Raw genomic sequence first — 20,920 nt, forward strand, 5'->3', positions numbered from 1 at the left:
GAGTTTCAGAGTATCTAGTATAAATTTTATATTTTATTTCCTTGTATGTCAAGAAACATAGCTCATATGGCTAAAATAGAACATAGGAGAAAATGATTATTTTTTTTGGCTTTTGAAGAAAATAGGACGATCCAAAAAACATTTAAATAAATTGAAAAGCCAAAATAATCATTGATGAGAGATTTAACCAAAAGAATTAAGGTGAGCGATTCAGGCTCTTGAGAGCCTCTTGTATACTTTTCAGTGTCAGTATTCTGCAGACACTACCATCCACCTTCATTTGGTTTCAGGCCAAATAACAACATCCAGCTTCAGTCATTAGCAGGCACTTTTAAATAAAGTATGAATTTGCACCTGGTAGCAAGATAGCAAAAAAGTGATTAATTACAAACCTTTTTGTAGCTCACCTGGCCTTTTCTCATCACTTGGCGTCCGTTGTCTGTTGTCGTTAACTTTTACAAAAGTTCAAAAGGTTTAGTAGTAAAGCTGGTGCTCATATCTAATTTTATGATCCTAGCACAAATAGGTTTCTCAAAATTTGTAATTTTTTTGTGTACCTAACTATGATTTTGGAGTTTTTTTGTTGACCTCCTCTAAGCTGGGCCGTTATTGACTTCATTTTAAAATGGTTGAAACACATTCCTCTGTCAATTCTGTTTTGGGTAACAGATCACTTCTTTTCAACCTTTTAAAATTGTCATAAATTGTTGTAATATTGAAATACACTTTTCATAAGAGCAAGGTCTTAAATTACTCTAGCACTGAGCTTTATACACCGTACCAAAGAGAAATGGTCTGAAGCAAGCTCTTTATCTGAAGATGGAACATAGATTTAAAGTTTTTTTTTTGTATTTTGGTATCACGTCTATGTCAGCGTTGTCATCATCAGCGTCGTCCGAAGACATATGGTTTCCGGATAATTACTTTATGTGTCAGTAAATAAAAATCAATAAAATTGAACACTATGTTTATAACCACAAAAAGAAGGTTGGCATTGATTTTGGGGTTTATGGTCCCAAAAGTTTAGAAAAAAGGGGCCCAAAACAAGCATTTATCTAGTTTCATGACAATAACTTGTGTATAAGTATTTCAATTGCTCTGAAATTGTACCACAATATTTAATAACATAAGTAGAAGGTTGGGATTTATTTTAAGGGTTATGGGGAAAACAGTCTAGGAATTCAGGGCCAAAAACAAGCATTTTCCTAGTTTCCAGCCAATAACTTGAGTGTAACTGTATGGATCTCTCTGACACTGTACCACAAGTTTCCATATACCAGCGGGAAGGCTGGGATTAAGTTTGGGGATAATTTCCCCGAACATGTAGGAATAAGGGGCCAAAAAGAAGCATTTTTTCTAGTTTACAGACAATAACTTGTGTTTAAGTGTATGGATCTCTCTGTAATTATACTACAAGGTTTCTTACTACAAAGGAAAAGCTGTAATTGAGTTTTGGGGTTCTTGCTCAAAGGGGGGTTTCAATAGGTTCGGGGGCCAAAATAGGAGCCCGATAAGCATTTTTGTAGTTTCCAGTCAATAACTTGTGTTCAAGTGTATAAATCTCTGAAATTATACCACAAATTTCCATACAACAAAGGGATGGTTATGGGGGTTATGACTCAAATCATTTAGCAATAAGGGGCAAAATAGGGGGAAAAAAAGGGTTTTTCTGGTTAAAAGACAATTTAGACAATTTAAAAGCAGCGTAAGAGAGGTAATCCAATTCCATTTAAAGATTACTGTTATAAATATGTTTGATTACCTCCCTTACACACCTTGAAAATTATGTATTAAGAAATGATGAATGTCTTGAGATGATTAGCTGCAACAGGCTTTTTTGCCAATTCCCTTAATTGACCCTGTAATTAGAGATTCCTTTTGAAGTTATAAGGAAGCTGGCTTGTCATGTTTTGGAACTTTTGACAGATTTTCAGAATCCTCTGGTTTTATCCATTTGAATGCCTGGAAAAAATTTGCCCGGTGACCTCCATTTTTCTTTTTATAAATCTTTTACATGTATAATGATCAGCAATCTGTAAAAGTCTTATAAAATTTTAATTACTTTTTAACAGTTTTTGAGAACTTCAACTTGTCAATGATAAAGCTATGAAAAGTCAAGAGAGAATATTTTCCCGCCAAAATTTCAATGGCATATATCTCAAAAACATGAACGGCAACCTATATATTTTTTGCTCTTTGGATTCCTTTAATAATCCCCTATCTATATAAACTAGTGTTTTGAAAAGTTAATTACTTTGAAACTGAGAAGCGAACTCCCTTATAAAAGAGGGACGAAAGATACCAAAGGGACAGTCAAACTCATAAATCTAAAACAAACTGACAATGCCATGGCTAAAAATGAAAAGGACAAACAAACAAGAGCACACACGACACAACATAGAAAACTAAAGAATAAACAACACGAACCCCACCAAAAAACTAGGGGTGATCTCAGGTGCTCCAGAAGGGTAAGCAGATCCTGCTCCACATGTGGCACCCGTCGTGTTGCTTATGTGATAACAAATCCGGTAAATAGTCTAATTGGGTAGGTCACATTCATGAACGGGAAGGGGATTGTAGTTACGACGTAAGGAACATATCCAATATCATTTGTGAAACGGTTATTCCATATAAGGGACATTAATTTCAGAGTTCGACCTGTGGAGCACCTGGTTTATTCATGGGTTTAGATGGCATCATGTAGTAATTGAATTTAAAATACAATAGTCCATTCCTTGCATCATTTGTGTTTCTTACTAAAATAATAGAGAAAATAACCAACACTTCCTAAACCATACTATGTTTTGATACAAGTTCATTGTCCAGGACCTTGCCAGCTATTGTCTTTGTCTCTTTTACTTTTTGTTTTATCTTTTGTCATTGGTTATCTGATCTGTAGCCTGTGCTTATTTTATTCCCCACTTGTCTGGACTGAGGTGTTTTGAAGAATTTTCATTTAGATATATATTGGTTTGTTAAGCTATCTTAATTAGGTGGTGTCTGGTATGCTTCCACATCCTTTATTCATTATGTACATGTACACTTGTGACCAAAAATTGTTAAACACACAAACATTGAAATAAATTTCATCTCAAAAATGTTCAATAAGGAACCAGTACTATACTCTATAGAATCAAAATATAAATCATATATACCAGTTTATATCAAATATGATATCAGTAATGACAACTTTCTTGAAGTAACCTTCTCATACACAAATGAATGGAAAAAAAGATATGAATGCCCTGCTCAAGCTTTGCATTTTTCATATTAAAAGGGTCAATCTCTAGAACAGTAAAAAATTCAGTACCTGCAGGTTGAAGTTCTTAGCATTTTGTATGAGTATCATAACAATTATAATATGAAAGACATTTAATGAGTGCAAAAACTAAAAAAAAATTGAAATTTTCTAAATTAAAAAGGGGCATAACTCAAGAAAATTAAATGATCCAGTCTGCATATCTGTCGAGCCTGCAACTTTTGTTGCAGAAAGCTTTACATAAGGATAGTGATCCGGCGGCGGTAGCTAACTGCTTGAAAGCTTTATATTTTAGAAGGTGGAAGACCTGAATGCTTCATACTTTGTATATAGATGCCTCATGTTACGAAGTTTCCGTCAGTCACATGTCCAATGTCCTTGACCTCATTTTCATGGTTCACTGACCACTTGAAAAAAAAGTTCAGATTTTTTGTGATGTTGAACTTTCTTTTATTATAAGTAATAGGATAACTATATTTGATATGTAGGTACCTTGCAAGGTCCTCATGTCTGTCAGACAGTTTTCACTTGACCTCGACCTTATTTCATAGATCAGTAAACAAGGTTAAGTTTTGGTGGTCAAGTCCATATCTCAGATACTATAAGCAATAGGGCTAGTATATTTTGTGTATGGAAGGACTGTAAGGTGTACATGTCTAGCGGGCAGATGTCATGTGACCTTGACCTCATTTTCATGGTTCAGTGGTCTAAGTTAAGTTTTTGATTTTTTGTCTTTTTATCTAATACTATATGCCATAGGTCAACTATATTTGGTGTATGGAAATATTTTATGATCTTTATGTCAGAAGCGCAGGTTTTATTTGACCTTGACCTCATTTTCACAGTTCATTGCACAGTATTAAGTTTTTTGTGTTTTGGTCTATTTTTTTAAACTAAAAGTAATAGGTCAACTATATATGTTGTATAGAGGCATTGTTAAATGTACATGTCTGCCTGGCATGGTTCATCTGACCTTGACCTAATTTTCAAGGTTCATTGGTCTTTGTTTAGTTATCTTGGTTAATGTTAAGTTTATGTGACAGTTGTAATAAAGCTTTATACTTAGGACTATCAACATAATATCAATGATTAGTATAGAAGGCGAGACATTTCAGCGTGTGCACTCTTGTTTATTGTTCTTAGTATTGTGAACCATTTTCATAAAATTTGCATTAGGCAACTAAAAGAGTGCAGAATCAAATAAGTTTTCACTTTTTCAGACCGCACAAATTCAATCTCTGTCTGAAAGTTTTGATTCTAACCATTGTGTATGAGTGGAATAGAATTCAGATGAATACTTCAGTGGGGAAAGAAAAATGACACACAGACAGGACAGACAACAGAAGGACGGTCAAGTATAACGCTTAATACCCCCAATGCCCTCTGCAGGCTGTGTGGGAGCATAATAAAATACCATGCTCTTATTATTTTATAATTTGTAGATCTAATGTAATATTTTTTTATCCTAAACATTAGAATAATATTAGATCTAATTAGATGCAGAGTAAACAAGTAAGTTTTATGACCATACCACAGCACTGTTTAGCTGTTTAGACCAAAAATATGAGTTTATCGAGAAAACATAAGAATTAAAGCATTTCTATTGTTCACAGCATATTTATTCTATGTTTTTCGCTCAATTGTTTCAGTTAGGAAAAACAAACAAAAACAAACACATCTCAATTACTATCATTGCACTTTATTAATTCTACATAAATACAATGAAAAAGGATATTATAACTATTAAATTTTTCAAAAATTATATGTTGAATATATTCAAATGAAATTATCCCAAAGCATGTTCTTGCATTTTTTAATCTCATCCCATCAGACATTTATACATAACTCTGATCTTGTGATATTTGATAAATTCTCTCCTGCATAATTCCACTATACTAACTAGGCATCTTTATAAATGTTTGGTCTAATCAAAATGTCCAAAATAGAAACCTTCCCATAATGCAATACCATTTCTAAATCGATTCATTGCCAGAAAAGTAAAATATATAAAACTTTCAATTAAGAAGTTTTCTCATCCAGCAGTTGAAGCGAATGAATATTGTATCTTGTCTGATTACATAGTTCTCTCCCATGGCTTGTCCAATGAAATGGAATAAGAAAATAATTTTACATTTTTCCTACAGACTATTTTTAAATTTTCCAGATAACATTTTGTTACAAGATCAAAATATATAATAATTAAATTTGAAATATAAATACATAAAATTTGTGATTTGTAAAATAAATAAAAACTTGATATGTGAATCAATAAATTTGACCAGTAAATACAAATCTAATGAGATAGTAACAAAACACGCATAATGTACCAACCTATTGCACAGAAAAAAAAGAAGCATATAGAAAAATCACTACAATTGAAAAGAAAATCATTGGAAAGGTACAGAACAAAATTAAAAAGTGACTAAAATGCAATGTACACAAGTAAGTAACAATTTAACAATATACAGATAATAAGGACCAGCCTTTAAAGTGTAAAAATAACAATTGGACGGCAATAATATATCACATGATAACAATATGACTTGCATATATATATAATATTAAATATAAATATAACTTAGACTAAAAATTGGAAGGATTGTTATCATAATAAAACATTATATCACAACCTGGAAAAAAAATTACGTTCTGTATGTGGTTTGTACAGTTAAAATTCAATTAAGAGATAACTGTATTGTATTTGAAGCTTTAAGGACGTCCATCGGTAGTTTTACTGTCGCAAATTTAGTTTACCTGGCGATGCGGAGCGGAGACAGGTAAACGGGTATTTGCGACAGTAAAACTACCGATGGACGTCCGCAAAGCTTCAAATACAATACAGTTATCTCTATTCTAATGCAAATCGAGTTCATAATTGAATTTCAATCATTATTTCAGTCTTAAACGTTCATTAAAGAAAATTCCGCGAAAAGATGTTATCTTCTTTGGTCCCTACACTAGGTGACGTCATTGGTATGCTTCCTGCGTCAAACATAAACACCGGGCGTTTTCTGGATTCTGTGCCGCTTCAGAATGTAATAAAATTTGATAAAAAGAAGATTTTTAGGTGCAACATGTGAGTTTTTTGGCTTATTATTGTAGAAACTACATGTCAATACATTCAGCAATTCAAAATGTCGGCTTCCTTAGTTACAAACAAGGAGATAGAGAATTTTACGCTTACTGTCATCCAATCAGAACCATGGATACAAAATAATTGCATTAGAATAAATGTTTTAATGCTAGATGTCAGCTCTTAAGACTTTCTTGTCAGTTGATGAATAAAAAAATAATTACAGTGTAACCTTTGTTACCTGACACAATGAGGGACCAGAAAAATAAGTCGGATTACTAAGTTTTGGTTGCAAGGATAGTCATATTTTGGACCATTAAAATGTGTCAGTTAAAGCAGGATGTTGGAATAATCAGGTGGCGGATTAAGCAGGTTACACTGTTGAGCCTAAAATATCAATTGAAAGCAGACATTGATTCCTTCCACATCCTTAACAGTGATAAACATCTTGAATTGTAATGGAATGTTAAAAATGTAATAAAAATTAATAAAATAAACATAAATATAACTTTAAAATATGCCATTGTCATCCTTAACAAACTAAGTTTAATAAAAATTATATATTAGTTCTACTTCCAATCTTGTGGTTAACATTGACCACTGTAATATGTGCTACTATTGTTAATCAATATGTTAAAAAAGTTAAAAAATATATATATTAAATTTGATTTGGTGTCCTTTGATTTTGATAGATTGAGTAATGAGTATGCACATAACCATTCCCTAAAATTATATAATATCTTCCTTTTGGGAGAATGGTAATCCATGTACAGCATTATTTTTAATCAATTAAAAGTTATTTGAATGCTGGATAGCTAGACACAAACCTTTAGGCGGTCTACAATACTTTTTATACTTTTTGGAAATAAGAGAATCAAACATAAGAAATTAATGCTAAAATGTGCAGTTTTCATTCCACTGTATTCCATAGAAAAAAGATAGAATTTCAACTAAAAAAAAAATCCAGATCATAGCAATATGTATTTAAGAACCCCAACAGAGTAAAGAAGGTTAATAGTTTTTTGTCATTATTTGATATTGTCCTAATTCTTTACTGTACATCATCATCATCGACAGCTTCTCCAGCCTTCAACTTGGCAATTATCTGAAATTGTATGATATCAATTAAAATTTGAATTCTTAAAGTATTATTAATTTTTTATTTATGTTTTGTCTAATTCTATGAGTACAATGGCAAAAGCTTTGAATTATAATTGTCATTTTCATTTCTCTCTCATCACCATTATAAAATCCTGTTTGTATTCATATACTGTGGATTCATGGGTACCAATTTTCGTGGAATGCGAAAAACTTTTATTTTTGTGGATATGTGATTTCATGGTTTTACAAAAGTCTGCATACATCCTGATAGAAATTTGTATTTTGTTGAACATTTAAATTGATGCTTCACCACATGTACCCACAAAACACATGAAAATTTGCATCAAAATCCTAAATAATTGTGTAAATCTTAATTCTAAATAAAATAAATATACTTACAGACTTGAGCCTAGCAATTTCTTTATTATCAGAATTTTTGGATGCTTGGTTTGTAATAAGCTTAACTCTAGAAGCATACCTGTAAAAACAATAATGTCCCAAGATATAAAAAACAACAAGACAGTTACTTCAAACTATCCTGATTATACTAGATAATCTAATAGCCATGTTTGATTCATGGAAAGTTGTCTCATTGACAATCATATCACATCTCCTTATTTTTATATCAATATGCAGTAAAAAAACACTCTAGTAGCCAGGGAGGTTGGAGGGGTCTATACGAACTCCCCTTAAGCACTGTTAAATTTGACGTTCTGTTTGAATTTTTAAAGTTAAGTATGATGTCCATGTAACCCCCCTTTGATAATTCCTGGCTACAGGTCTGCATAATGAATTTAAGTTATTTCAACATTTTTCTTGTAGATGATTTGAAAAGTTCACAACTATAAATGCTGAGAAAAATTTATAAAAATATTCTTGAATCAAAAATCTATCACATATAAAAAAAAAATTTCAACTTACGTCAAGGAAATAACAGATTCGTCCTGGTTATAATCAGCAGGTGAAATGTTGACAAACATAAGAGTTTTAGCGTTGCCACCAAGAGAATCCTGCATCAACATGGTGAGTTTGTTGTTTCTGTACGGGATGAACTGCTGCTCACTACTCAATGCTGAGATTACATCACCAAGAGCTGATAGAGATTTGTTAATAGACATGGCTTCCTGGCAAATGAAATGTTACATCTTATTATCACATTGAAATTTGTAATTAGTGTCTAATTAATACTCACATTACAAAAATGCAGAGACATTTATATTTCATTCATCACAAGAACTAATGGGCATTATGTATATATGTGTGTGTGTGTGTGTGACTCATAATTAAAGAATTTGCAGTTCTGTTGTCTCAATTTTCAGCATGTGGCTTTTAATTTAACCACCCAAGCTCTTTCAATTTCTCTGTATTCTAAATTTTATTCAAGTCAATTGGATAATATCTACTCGTTTAAAAAAAATCACTAATCATTTAAGTACAAAACTCCTGATCTGGTACCCATGAGGGTATAAGCACACTTACTTAGGTAGATTTCAAAAACCAATTCATTCAAAAAGACTTGCACTTTAATTGTAAACCGACTTACTTTGAGCTGGTCTGCAGATGCTCCAGTCTTTCCTACTCTTTCACTGCCAGCCAAATCTACCAAACTCAACTATAAAACAATTTAAAAATATTTAACAAATATTATTCTTTATCAATTCATCAAAAAATTATATAATGTCTCATGTTAATAAATTTTTTTAAATAGATTGAAGAATTTTATAACTACAGGAAGTTAGAACAAATAAAAGATATGAATAAATGGGAAAATTCTTTAAGGGAGAGAGATATATAAATATAACAAGAAAATCCTTTTCCCAATTCATTCTAAATATGTCATATGGGAGATTGATTAAATGAAAAGCTTACCTTTCCTTTGGCTGTCTGTCCTGTCATTTTGTTGGTAGTTTCCAAAACTAAACTGATGATCAAATGAGACCTAGAACTTTCATCATTCATTTCTGAAAATTAAATTAACGTTCTACTCTATGTCATGCAAATGAATTATTTATGCAGATGAATCCTGCAGCATTACATACAATTATGGCCCGTAGAAAAGGTGAATATTCAAAATTGTCAACAAGAGACGGTTATCTTACTGAGGGTGCAGCACTAAATGTAAACATTTTCTAGGGTTGACAATTTTGGATATTTACCCCTTATAAGTTGCCACAATTGTTTTATTATACCCACAATAACATTGGAAGAGCTTTTTGAACCATCGAAAAAGAACTTACCTTATTATAGTAATAAACACAAGAAAATACATGTGTCTTAGAGTTTCTCATATGTACAACGAAGGTAGAATCTTTTTGTAAAATATTGATGACCCTGAAAAGGACAGTTTATAAGAGATATGATCGGCACTAAATGCATGTCTAAAACTTTATTTCCTCTTCAGTCACTGAGGGGTTTCCTGTAACATGAATATTGCCAATTTTGTTTACTTAAGTCTGTGATGTCATTTTCACGGGAGATAACTCATGTAAAAATCAGGAAACTCAAAGTTTACAGACAACTGATGAAAGGCAACTCACAGTGATTATACATAATACCGTAGCTTAGTGATTTATTGTTTAGACTGGATGTATATGACTTACTAGTAGATGCAGTGTGTCTGTGTTCACTTCCTTCTTGAAACAAGGCAAACAATTCCTTAGAATTATGTGCCTCCTTGATGACAGCACCTTTAACCCATACCAATCCTTTCTTGTCCACTTTGATGTCCATCTTGTCCTAAATATAGATTAAAACCATATAAGAAATAGTCCTTGAGTAAACAGATAGCTAAGATAGTTAATAACTACTGTAAATTCAGAAAGGAGTAGGGGCAATAAGGCCCTTATTTGGCCCAAAAATTACTGCAAATTTAAAAGTTTTCATACATATTTTAAAATAACTGAAAAGTATCTCAGGTAGAAGGTATTCAGAAAAACAAAATAATTTTGGACATTAAACAAGTTACCATGGCAACAAATCATGCCTTAATTTGCATATTTTGTAAAATTTTGTGATTTTCCTTGTTTTTCATCAAATTGTTAAGTATATTTTCGATTGGAAAAGTATGTGCGCACCCAAGAAACAACTTTATATTTGGTGAGATTTTGTCAATAGTAATGATAAAGCTTCAGTTTAATTATTTTGTTGTTTCTTGGCTGCGCACGATGTTTCCACAACAGAAATAAAGATAGAAAACTGCATAAATTTGGAATTTTTCATCGTTTTTGTGGAAACAGTATATATTATGACGTAATTGTGACGTCATCACATAAGAATCTTAATGTTTTTCATTTATATTTCTTGACCCTATGCATTTCTTAAGATTATATTCCAATTTGAAAAAGTTATCAAACATTTTATTTTCTTGGGCCAAAACCAGGCCTTAATGCCCCTACTCCTTATTGCAATGATTTTATTAATATGAAAAATGTCACAGTATCATGATCATAATAATAAAAACTCATAATTGCAGAACTGATTTTTCTTTCACAAAATGTTTGCAATGGGATAAATTATATCTCACATTTTTACCAGTCATCTGCGACTTGTAATGATATATGCACACATTTATTTCAAAGAGGAACATTTTTTGAAAGAATGCAGTTTATTTGATCTTGACCAATTGATAACTACTTCCCCTTATGACATCCACCCTAAAAGTGTATTACTAGTAAAATATAGACTAGAAAACACATATTGAGAAAAAGCAGCCATTTTAAATGTATCATCCTGTTTAAACGTTCAAAAAAATTCAAAAATTCAACTGATAAAGAACATGCAATTACATGTATTACTCATTGTCTTTATCAGTTGAAAGTTTCATTTATTTGGTATAATTGAAAGTATTTTTTTAACATGTCTACTTTTGTGTTATTCTAAGCTTTAGAACATTAGAAAATAGCAATGGACTGATTGTTAGTGTAAATCAGGAATAAGGTATGAACTTACATCACTAGAATGTCCAGGTTTAGCAAAAAGATCTATCAGTTTGTCATTATATAACTCCATCATGTAGGCTGTCACAGTGATGTCAGATTTGGACCTGAAACAAAAATATTTTTTATATTAAAACTATTGAGCCACAACTAGTTTCAAATCCAATACATTGTACAACATCAAATTTGAACTAAAATAAATTGTTATCACAGAGATATGTCTTGCTTTTTTGTTATTTCGATAATGCATATGTTGAAATTAAAATAGCAACACTTTTTAACATGTAAGTTTTGCAAATATTCAGTTAATGAACCATGTCTGAAGGTACATGGCTAAACAATCTCCATGGAAATGAGATGTGCCAATGCTCTGACATACAACTGCATACCAAATACCATTGACTTATAATAAGTAGTTCCCTTTAAGCAAACCCAAACCAAAACTAATGCATGTAAAATAAGCAAAATTTCAAAGTGAATAAACCATAACTGAGGGGGCGGGATCAGAAAATCTCCATGGTAATGAGATGTGCCAATACTAATACAACTGCATACCTTATATCTTTGACATCCCACTAGTGATTCACCATCAACTAGACCTAATCACAAACTAATACATTGACGACGCCGATGCCGCCGGAAACAGCATACCTTTGTCTCACTTTTTCGCTCTGTCAAGCGAGACAAAAATCACTAAGGTAAACACTTGAAAAATTTGATTTTTTTAAAGTTTCTAATAGATATTCACCGTACATTGTGAACAAAGGATTTTTTTATTCATATTTTCCTCAAATAGTTATAATACACAAAAATCTTATTAAAATGGAATATTCAGTATAGGTTACGTTTCAAGTAACATATTAATAGTAGCACAAGTTGGCATAGTGTGACTAAACTTAGTAATACAAGTTTACAAGGTGCTAGTTAACAGAAATTAAGTACTTTAATTCATTTATAAGATCAAATATTCTGTTGAAAGCTCTTGGTGCAATTCCTGGGAAATTCTGGTCCTTGTCTCCAATCATAGTAAATGTCTTTCCGGAACCAGTCTGACCATAGGCAAATATACAGACATTGTAACCATCAACGGCAGACTGTACAAGATTCTAAAAAAACAATCAATATTAATCAACATTTGATTAGTGAAACTAAACAGTACATTAATAAGCATTCTCTTTTTCCCATATCTATGATACTATGAAACAATTTTTTAAAGAATATTAATTTTCCATGCTTTCTAAGTTGACTTACACAATGATTAAAATGTTTCTATTATTTAAATTAATACTTGAGCAAAGTGTAAAATAAAAAATGCAAGATCCAGCACAACCAATGAACATGAGCTAAACAAGCCATTATTGCGGTATTCCCCGTAAACTTTAAATTAATTTGATTTCCTTCTCATAAAGCTGAGATCCATAATAACATTTTTTTTGTGTATTGTAGACTGTTGAAGATATTCAAGTATTAAAAAACCTAAAATTAGCCATCAATCATGCATTTTGCAACAATTGTAAATAATTTACATTGAAAACGACAAAATGTAAAGGTTTAATTTTTCATTTTTTTTTTTAAATAAACTGTCTCTCTGAATGTAGATGTTTCTTAGAGCTTGAGCATGACATATTAAAATGTTATCTTAACCATGAATGACATCAAATCATGCAGGTCAATTATGATTTAAACTGATATATATAAAAAAAAATCTGCCCTAGGTCAATAATTGAAAAAAAAAGTTTTGCTTCATTTAAACTTTTACATAAATATCCTACAAAATAATTGTAGACATGATATTTCCATATAGTTTCTATTTTCAAGGGTCATAACTCCTGTACAAATTGTTGGTAAACTCTTCCAAGACCTTGCCGATAGCAACCTTTGTTCACAAGGGGGATATGTTTGAGCACTTTACTTAAATGGCAAATAAGTACAAACACCTTCACATTTACAGTAGATCATAATGACCCCTCATTCTGTGAACTTACATTTGTGTCTTCAAATATTTTCTCTTGTGTTGAATCTTCCATGAAAATTTGATCAAATTGGAAGTCTTTGATACCTCTCTGTGTCTCCACAGTAATGGAGTACTCATCCTGGGATTTCAGTACAGATCTATTACCCTATAATAATAAAACATATTACCCTGTAATAATAAAACATATTACCCTATATAATAAAACATATTACCCTGCAATAATAAAACATATTTCAATGTAGCTTCTTCAGAAATAGCTGTTTAATATCCAGACGGTAAAAGATAAAAGGAAGAGTTAAAAAGTTTAGATCAGTTAACAAATGAATATTTGAGTGTTAGCTAAAATGTTAATTGTTTGCATGCCTCAGAAGATAATTTCTCAAGATACTTTTGTATACCAATTTTGGGGAATTTAGTTGTTAAAGTTGCACCATGAATATAACTGTTTGACAAAATACAGACTTTGATAAGTCCATGAAATCAAATATCCACAAAGAAACACTTTTTACACAATCTATGAAAACTGGTAACCATGTAATTAAATTAATTCACAGTAGTGAAAGCAATCTATTTTCAAAATAAATGCAACTTAGTATTTACACAAATACAACTTAAATCTGATGGGTGTAAACTTAATTTGTTTATATTACATACTCTCCAGGGGAAAATCCAGTATACATGTATCTTTATCTCAGTAACGGCTCATTTCTCATTGGTCTAGATCTGTGACAAAATTATTCTGTCAAACTCATTGTTACACATGAATGCAATTTTATTATAGGACTCTTATCTGCCTACAGGTTGTTACTTACCCTGCCCAACTCAGTCTTACTCAATGGTCTAGCTCTACAGTATACTCTGATCTTTCCTTTCATGTCTTCAACCATATTGTAATATTTCTTTCTCAGAACCTGTTCAACAGACAAAAGTTTGAAATTTTTTTTGTTCAGTGACAAAAATAAAAATGAAACTGGCTTAATTAAAGTTTTTTTTTGAGTTATCACTTCTTTTCTTAACAACAATCAAAAATATGTAAAAAAATGGAGGTAGTATACACATGTATGTATATTTATCCCCAAATGTTCCTCCTTCCTATGTCTAATAATAAAATTTATTAATCCAAATTGTATAATAAAATTCAAACACCTAAATTAATACCTGATAAAACTGATTCTTTTCAAGAATATTAAAACAATAGTCATCCCTGCCCTTGATTCATTAAAAACATATATTTTCTTCATAATAAAACTGTCAAGGAATTATTTCTGTTTGTAATTGTTAAAGAATATTTTTAATCATAATGATTAAAACATGTTGTTTATAAAAACGTACCCTTTCTGTATTATAGTTCTCTGTCAGAACTTTATTTTCTTCATTCAAAACCTTGGTTTCCTTTTCTAAGTTTTTGACCTTACTGGCAGCTTCTACTCCTTCTTTGGCTGCTACTCCAAGGGCAGCTAACTCTGCCTCTAACTTTCTCAATTCATTGGCTTTGTTATCTCGATCCTGAAAGTAAATACATAATGACATAAAATAACATAATCTACTTATCATAACACATAGCTCACATGAATTGACATGAATTTTGTTATACAATTTTTTGTAGAGTTTTTATATTCATTTGTGATTGATTAGACCTTGAGTATCCTTTTACTTGTAAACCTTTCATACATATTCTTTATTTTCATATCAACAAATTTGAATAGTTGTCCCATTGAAAATCATACCACATACATATAAAGTGTATAACAGTTGAATAAATTTATTGCAAAAGTATGCTGATTTCTTTTCCACTAAATTTCCTCTCAAATGAATTTTTCTGTTGAATATGCATACATATGCATATTTAAGGGGCCAGCTGAAGGACACCTACGGGTGCGGGAATTCTCGCTACATTGAAGACCCATTGGTTGCCTTCGGCTGTTGTTTGCTCTATGGAACACGTTCTCATCTAAAATTAGAAATTCTCATATGCCACTTAACTTATTTTTGTGTGAAAAGGCTACAACATTTGGGATTATTGATATATTTCGCGTAAAAAACTCTATGTATAGCATTAACAATATTTGTTTGTCATCTTTTGGCAAGATCTGTGATCTTTCTTTGTAAATGCGAACCAAAATTTCATTATCTTATCATAAACCTTTTTCAAAGGATGCTAGAATGAACTTTTTTAACACCAAGGAAATAGTTCAAGTAAATAAACATTAAAAAGATACTCATTCTGCATTTTTGTTATACTTTTATGTCATTTTTGAATTATATACATAACATAGCATTTACCCATCTTTATTTCAGATGTTTCAATGAAAAGAATGCTAAATTAAGTCTTTTTTCTCTTACTTGTATTTGTCAGGTCTGTATGCCTGCATACCACCCTGGTGTATGCTAAAACCTCACCGTATGTGTATACTAGAATTTGTCAGGTCTGTATGCCAGCATACCGACCTGGTTAATGCTAAACTCTCACTCTATGCATATATACTTACATTTCAGGTCTGTATGCTAGCATACCGACCTGGTTAATGCTAAACTCTCACTCTATGCATATACTAGCATTTTTCAGGTCTGTATGCTAGCATACCGACCTGGTGTATGTTAAACTCTCACTCTATGCATATATATTAGTATTTGTCAGGTCTGTATGCTAGCATACCGACCTGGTGTATGTTAAGCTCTCACTCTATGCATATACTAGTATTTGTCAGGTCTGTATGCTAGCATACCGACCTGGTGTATGTTAAACTCTCACTTTCTGCGTATATAACTAAGTATTTGTCAGGTCTGTATTCCTGCATTCAAATCTGGTGTATTTAGAACCTTAATATATTTATTTTGGCATAGTTAAGGTCTGTATGCCTGTATACGAACCTGGGATATGTAAACCGATTTTTTAAATTTATTTATGTTTTTTTTTCTGCTAGGTACTTGTATGCCTGCATGGATTCTAAAATTTTATTCTGGATTCATGTTTGTATTGGCAAGTCTGTATGCCTGAATGCTAAGTATTTACTGAGTTGTAACATTTCTTATCTAATTATGTTTGCATACCTCCCTTAGAAAATAAGGAGATGTGTAATCTTTCAGTCAGTTTAATTGAAGTCTGGAGCTGGCATGTCAGTTAACTGCTAGTAGTATGTTGTTAAATTTATGTATTATTGTCATTTTGTTTATTTTCTTGTTTACATCTTCTGACATCAGAATCGGACTTCTTTTGAACTGAATTTTAATGTGCGTATTGTTATGCGTTTACTTTTCTACATTGGTTAGAGGTATAGGGGGAGGGTTGAGATCTCACAAACATGTTTAACCCCACTGCTTTTTTGCGCCCGTCCCAAGTCAGAAGCCTCTGGCCTTTGTTAGTCTTGTATTATTTTGATTTTAGTTTCTTGTGTACAATTTGAAAATTAGTATGGCGTTCATTATCACTGAACTAGTATATATTTGTTTAGGGGCCGGCTGAAGGAATTTCTCGCTACATTGAAGACCTGTTGGTGACCTTCTGCTGTTGTTTTTTTATTTGGTCGGGTTGTTGTCTCTTTGACACATTCCCCATTTCCATTCTCAATTTTATTTTTATGATTGTGAAATGAAAAAGTCGAAGTACATGGATGTAAGGAATTACTTATGTATAGCCTTTAACTTCATTTGAATTTGAAAGAAAGCTCTTTTTAAAATTCTTAACTGCAACACTCAGGGGTTTATTCCCGTATACCAACCCGCTTTTCAATAAACCCTTGTTGATTATCGGCATACCAACATATAATCCTATACCCATTGGAACATAAAAGTTTGCATATTTGTTTGCCATTTTCAGTTCACGGTATTCTTGCATACAACACTGGTGTACGGTGAAAACTTATTTTTCTTGCATGGATACATACAAGCTTTAATTGCTTGTATACTAATCTATGTTTTATTGAATTGTAGTTTTACATACATTCTAGTATTGTCAAACCAAACTGGTGTTCAGTAAGTGTATGGTTTGCCCCCAGTCTTAAATGTATGCATATACAAATTAAAGTACACAAGAAACAGCATAGAAAACGAACAAAGTCTGAGCAACACGAACCCTAACCAAAAACTGGGGATGATCTCAGGTGCTCCAGAAGGGTAAGCAGATACTGCTCTACATGTCCAACAGTGGCACCGTCGGGTTGCTCATGTTTTTACAAACCCGATAACTAGCTTTATACAGTAAGTCAAATCCATGAAAAGGGAAAGGGATTGTAGTTATGACGTGAGAAACATGTCAGCAATCATCTGTGAAACGGTTATTCCATAACGGTCAACCAAGTTAAACTATATACTATATATGGTAACAATTGTGTATACACTGGAGTTGTAAAAACAAATCCTTCAACCAGGAAAGCCAAAGAATTGATGCCTTTTCTAGTGAAGCCATGCATACATTATTAGCAGGAACAGCAAAAAGACTGGTGTTGTTCATTGGTGTCATAATTTTCTAGGAAGGCATTGGTTTAACCTATCCAGTCACTAAGAAGTGTTACAATTAAATTCATAAGCAACACATAAATAGTTACATGAAAGGTATAGCCAATGTTTGAAAAATGCTGAAACGAGAAATGGAAACTACATATTATATACATATATATATGCGAGTAAATATTTTACACTTCACAAATTTAACATTGATGTGGCGTGGTCAACTACATCAAAGATTTGATGTTCACTTATACTTAATTTGTTGAATGATCTTTTATCATGATTATTAAATGACAGTTTGTACGGTACATGATGAGTTGCACAGTAGAATTGAAATAACATTTTGACGTTTATCAAAGCAAGGTTTAATCTTATTTAAGGACAGCGGTTCATAGCACGTTTTTGTAAGAAACTTTTTGCATTGATCATGTATATTGGTGTAGTAGCTTGAAGTAACAATTAAGTTGCGATATATATTATAATGAAGTAACATGTTGTTTTATAGAGTTGGAACTAAGTAAAGTTTTGTATTGGAATTTATAACTGTGAACCTGAGCTGTGAACCTTTTAAATTTATCATATATAATACATGTACTTTAATATGATTACTTAACTAGAGGCTCTAAAGAGCCTGTGTCGCTCACCTTGGGCTATGTGAATATTAAACAAAGGAAGCAGATGGATTCATGACAAAATTGTGTTTTGGTGATGGTGATGTGTTTGTAAATCTTACTTAACTAAACAGTCTTGCTGCTTACAATTATTTCTATCTATAATGAATATGGCCCAGTAGTTTCAGTGGAAAATAATAATAAAAATTAACAAATTTTATGAAAATTGTTAAAAATTGACTATAAAGGACAATAACTCCTTAGGGGGTCAATTGACCATTTCGGTCATGTTAACTTATTTGTAAATCTTACTTTGCTGAACATTATTTCTGTTTACAGTTTATCTTTATCTATAATAATTTTCAAGATGATAACCAAAAACAGCAAAATTTCCTCAAGATTACTGATTCAGGGGCAGCAACCCAACAACGGGTTGTCAGATTCATCTAAAAATTGTACAGCAGATAGTTATTGATGAGATAAACAAGGTAACTCCATGTCAGATTTGCTCTAAATGCATTGGTTTTGAGTTAAAGCCAAAAACTGCATTTTACCTCTATATTCTATTTTTTGCTGTGGCGGCCATTTTGATTTGATGGCCGGGTCACCGGACACATTTTTAAAACTTAATACCCCAAAGATGATTGTTGCCAAGTTTGGATTAATTTGGCCCAGTAGTTTCAGAGGAGAAGATTTTTGTAAAAGATTACTAAAATTTCCGAAAAAATGGTTAAAAATTTACTATAAAGGGCAATAACTCCTAAAGGGGTCAACTGACCATTTCGGTCATGTTGACTTATTTGTAAAGCCTACTTTGCTGAACATTATTGCTGTTTACAGTTTATCTCTATCTATAATAATATTCAAGATAATAACCAAAAACAGCAAAATTTCCTTAAAATTACCAATTCAGGGGCAGCAATCCAACAAAGGGATGTTCGATTCTTCTGAAAATTTCAGGGCAAATAGATCTTGACCTGATAAACAATTAAACCCCCATGTCAGATTTGCTCTAAATGCTTTGGTTTTTGAGTTATAAGCCAAAAACTGCATTTTACCCCTATGTTCTATTTTTAGCCATGGCGGCCATCTTGGTAGGTTTGACGGGTCACGCCACACATTTTTTAAACTAGATACCCCAAGGATAATTGTGGCCTAGTTTGGTAGAATTTGGCCAAGTAGTTTCAGAGGAGAAGATTTTTGTAAAAGTTTACGGACGACGGACGACGGACGACGGACGCCAAGTGATGAGAAAAGCTCACTTGACCTTTCAGGTCAGGTGAGCTAAAAAGGTAGGACAGAGCTAAAAAAAAAAATGCTGGACAAAATTTTTCATCCATAAAAATCAAATGGTAGCTCTCCAACACGTAATAATATGTAGATTTATAAAAAGTTTGCTAATGAAATCTCCTTGTTTTATTGGTCATTAACAATACAGGGATGAACCTTAGTGCTATTGTTGTAACATTATTATTAAGGGGCTTTATCACAACTATTAGTGAAATAAAGTATCTGAAGTATCTTAAAAAAAGATCTTCATAAATTACCTTGTTACAGTATTGATTTAAACAGTCTAGTGGCGGATTAGATATTTTCATAAAGGGGGAGGGGGTTCCTATATAATCAACCAAATGTTTCCCACAAAAGGGGGACAGGTACCTTTTGTATCCGCCTATGGGACCCAAGTTCAACATCATGAAAAATAAGAAATAATAATGTATCGCAAAACAATTTACGAAAAAGAAAAACCGGAAAAATATGAACCAATGACAACTTCAACAGTCAGGACCCTGACTTGGGACAGGCATATAAAGACTATATAGTGTTGCCGGTTTTAACATGTGAGTGCTCAGCTTCCCCCCCCCCCTTTTTTTTTTACCTGGGACAGTTGTTTCCCTAAAAGTTGTAAGAATAAGACATGAATATCCAGAAGTTTCATAAGGGGGGTGAGATAGGGAGGGCACTGCATGACTTCTTTAGAGATGGACGCTTCAGTACTGTTTCCCTCAATAAATCAACTAAAGTTTTCCCACAAAACACTGGCATAGCACCCCCTTAGATTCTACTTCTTGCTACATGTGTACATGATGTTATGATGCATGTTAAAGCCGACCTCCAAAAAAGAGGGTGTTAAATCATCGGAAATCGTGAAAAAAGTACAAAAATGTACAAAAACAGTTGGGTTTACTTACCATAAATATATCCGCCATTCTGTTTTGCTTCTGGTTTATTCAAATCAAGATAATAGAGCATATTTTTGTCCATTTTCTTCTCCTAAGGGGAACTCCTTCATTGATCATTCAAATTGTTTACACTTATAAGTGACGTCATCTAGATGGAGTGCGTGACTCCGCAGATAAATAGTCCTTTTTTCTTTGACTTTTTAATAATTACCAATACCAAGTATAATAAACAAAACAGGTTGTTTTGTAATCAATTGCTATTATTCTAATTAAGTGTACTGGTAAAATAACTTGTGTAAGTCAAGGCTATCCGTCTATATCCTTCCGCTTTACGTCA

The 20,920-nt window shown here is 32.1% G+C and overlaps 1 protein-coding gene across 1 annotated transcript in view; it reads right to left on the bottom strand.

Moving 5' to 3' along the window:
* Positions 1-4,938: 4,938 nt before the first annotated feature.
* The window catches only part of LOC139518850 (uncharacterized), a 43,101-nt gene continuing 27,119 nt past the window's right edge, over positions 4,939-20,920 (bottom strand). Inside the window, exons 32-43 of the mRNA XM_071310473.1 lie at positions 14,676-14,849; positions 14,156-14,254; positions 13,354-13,488; positions 12,311-12,474; positions 11,382-11,475; positions 10,034-10,169; positions 9,303-9,394; positions 8,977-9,045; positions 8,355-8,557; positions 7,833-7,911; positions 6,514-7,437; positions 4,939-5,949 (exon numbers count right to left, since the gene is read on the bottom strand). Of these exons, the coding sequence (XP_071166574.1) occupies positions 7,384-7,437; positions 7,833-7,911; positions 8,355-8,557; positions 8,977-9,045; positions 9,303-9,394; positions 10,034-10,169; positions 11,382-11,475; positions 12,311-12,474; positions 13,354-13,488; positions 14,156-14,254; positions 14,676-14,849 (1,299 nt within the window). The 3' untranslated portion in view covers positions 4,939-5,949; positions 6,514-7,383. The remainder of the gene's footprint in view (positions 5,950-6,513; positions 7,438-7,832; positions 7,912-8,354; positions 8,558-8,976; positions 9,046-9,302; positions 9,395-10,033; positions 10,170-11,381; positions 11,476-12,310; positions 12,475-13,353; positions 13,489-14,155; positions 14,255-14,675; positions 14,850-20,920) is intronic.

Source organism: Mytilus edulis, chromosome 4 (assembly GCF_963676685.1).
Source record: "Mytilus edulis chromosome 4, xbMytEdul2.2, whole genome shotgun sequence".
NCBI lineage: Eukaryota > Metazoa > Mollusca > Bivalvia > Mytilida > Mytilidae > Mytilus > Mytilus edulis.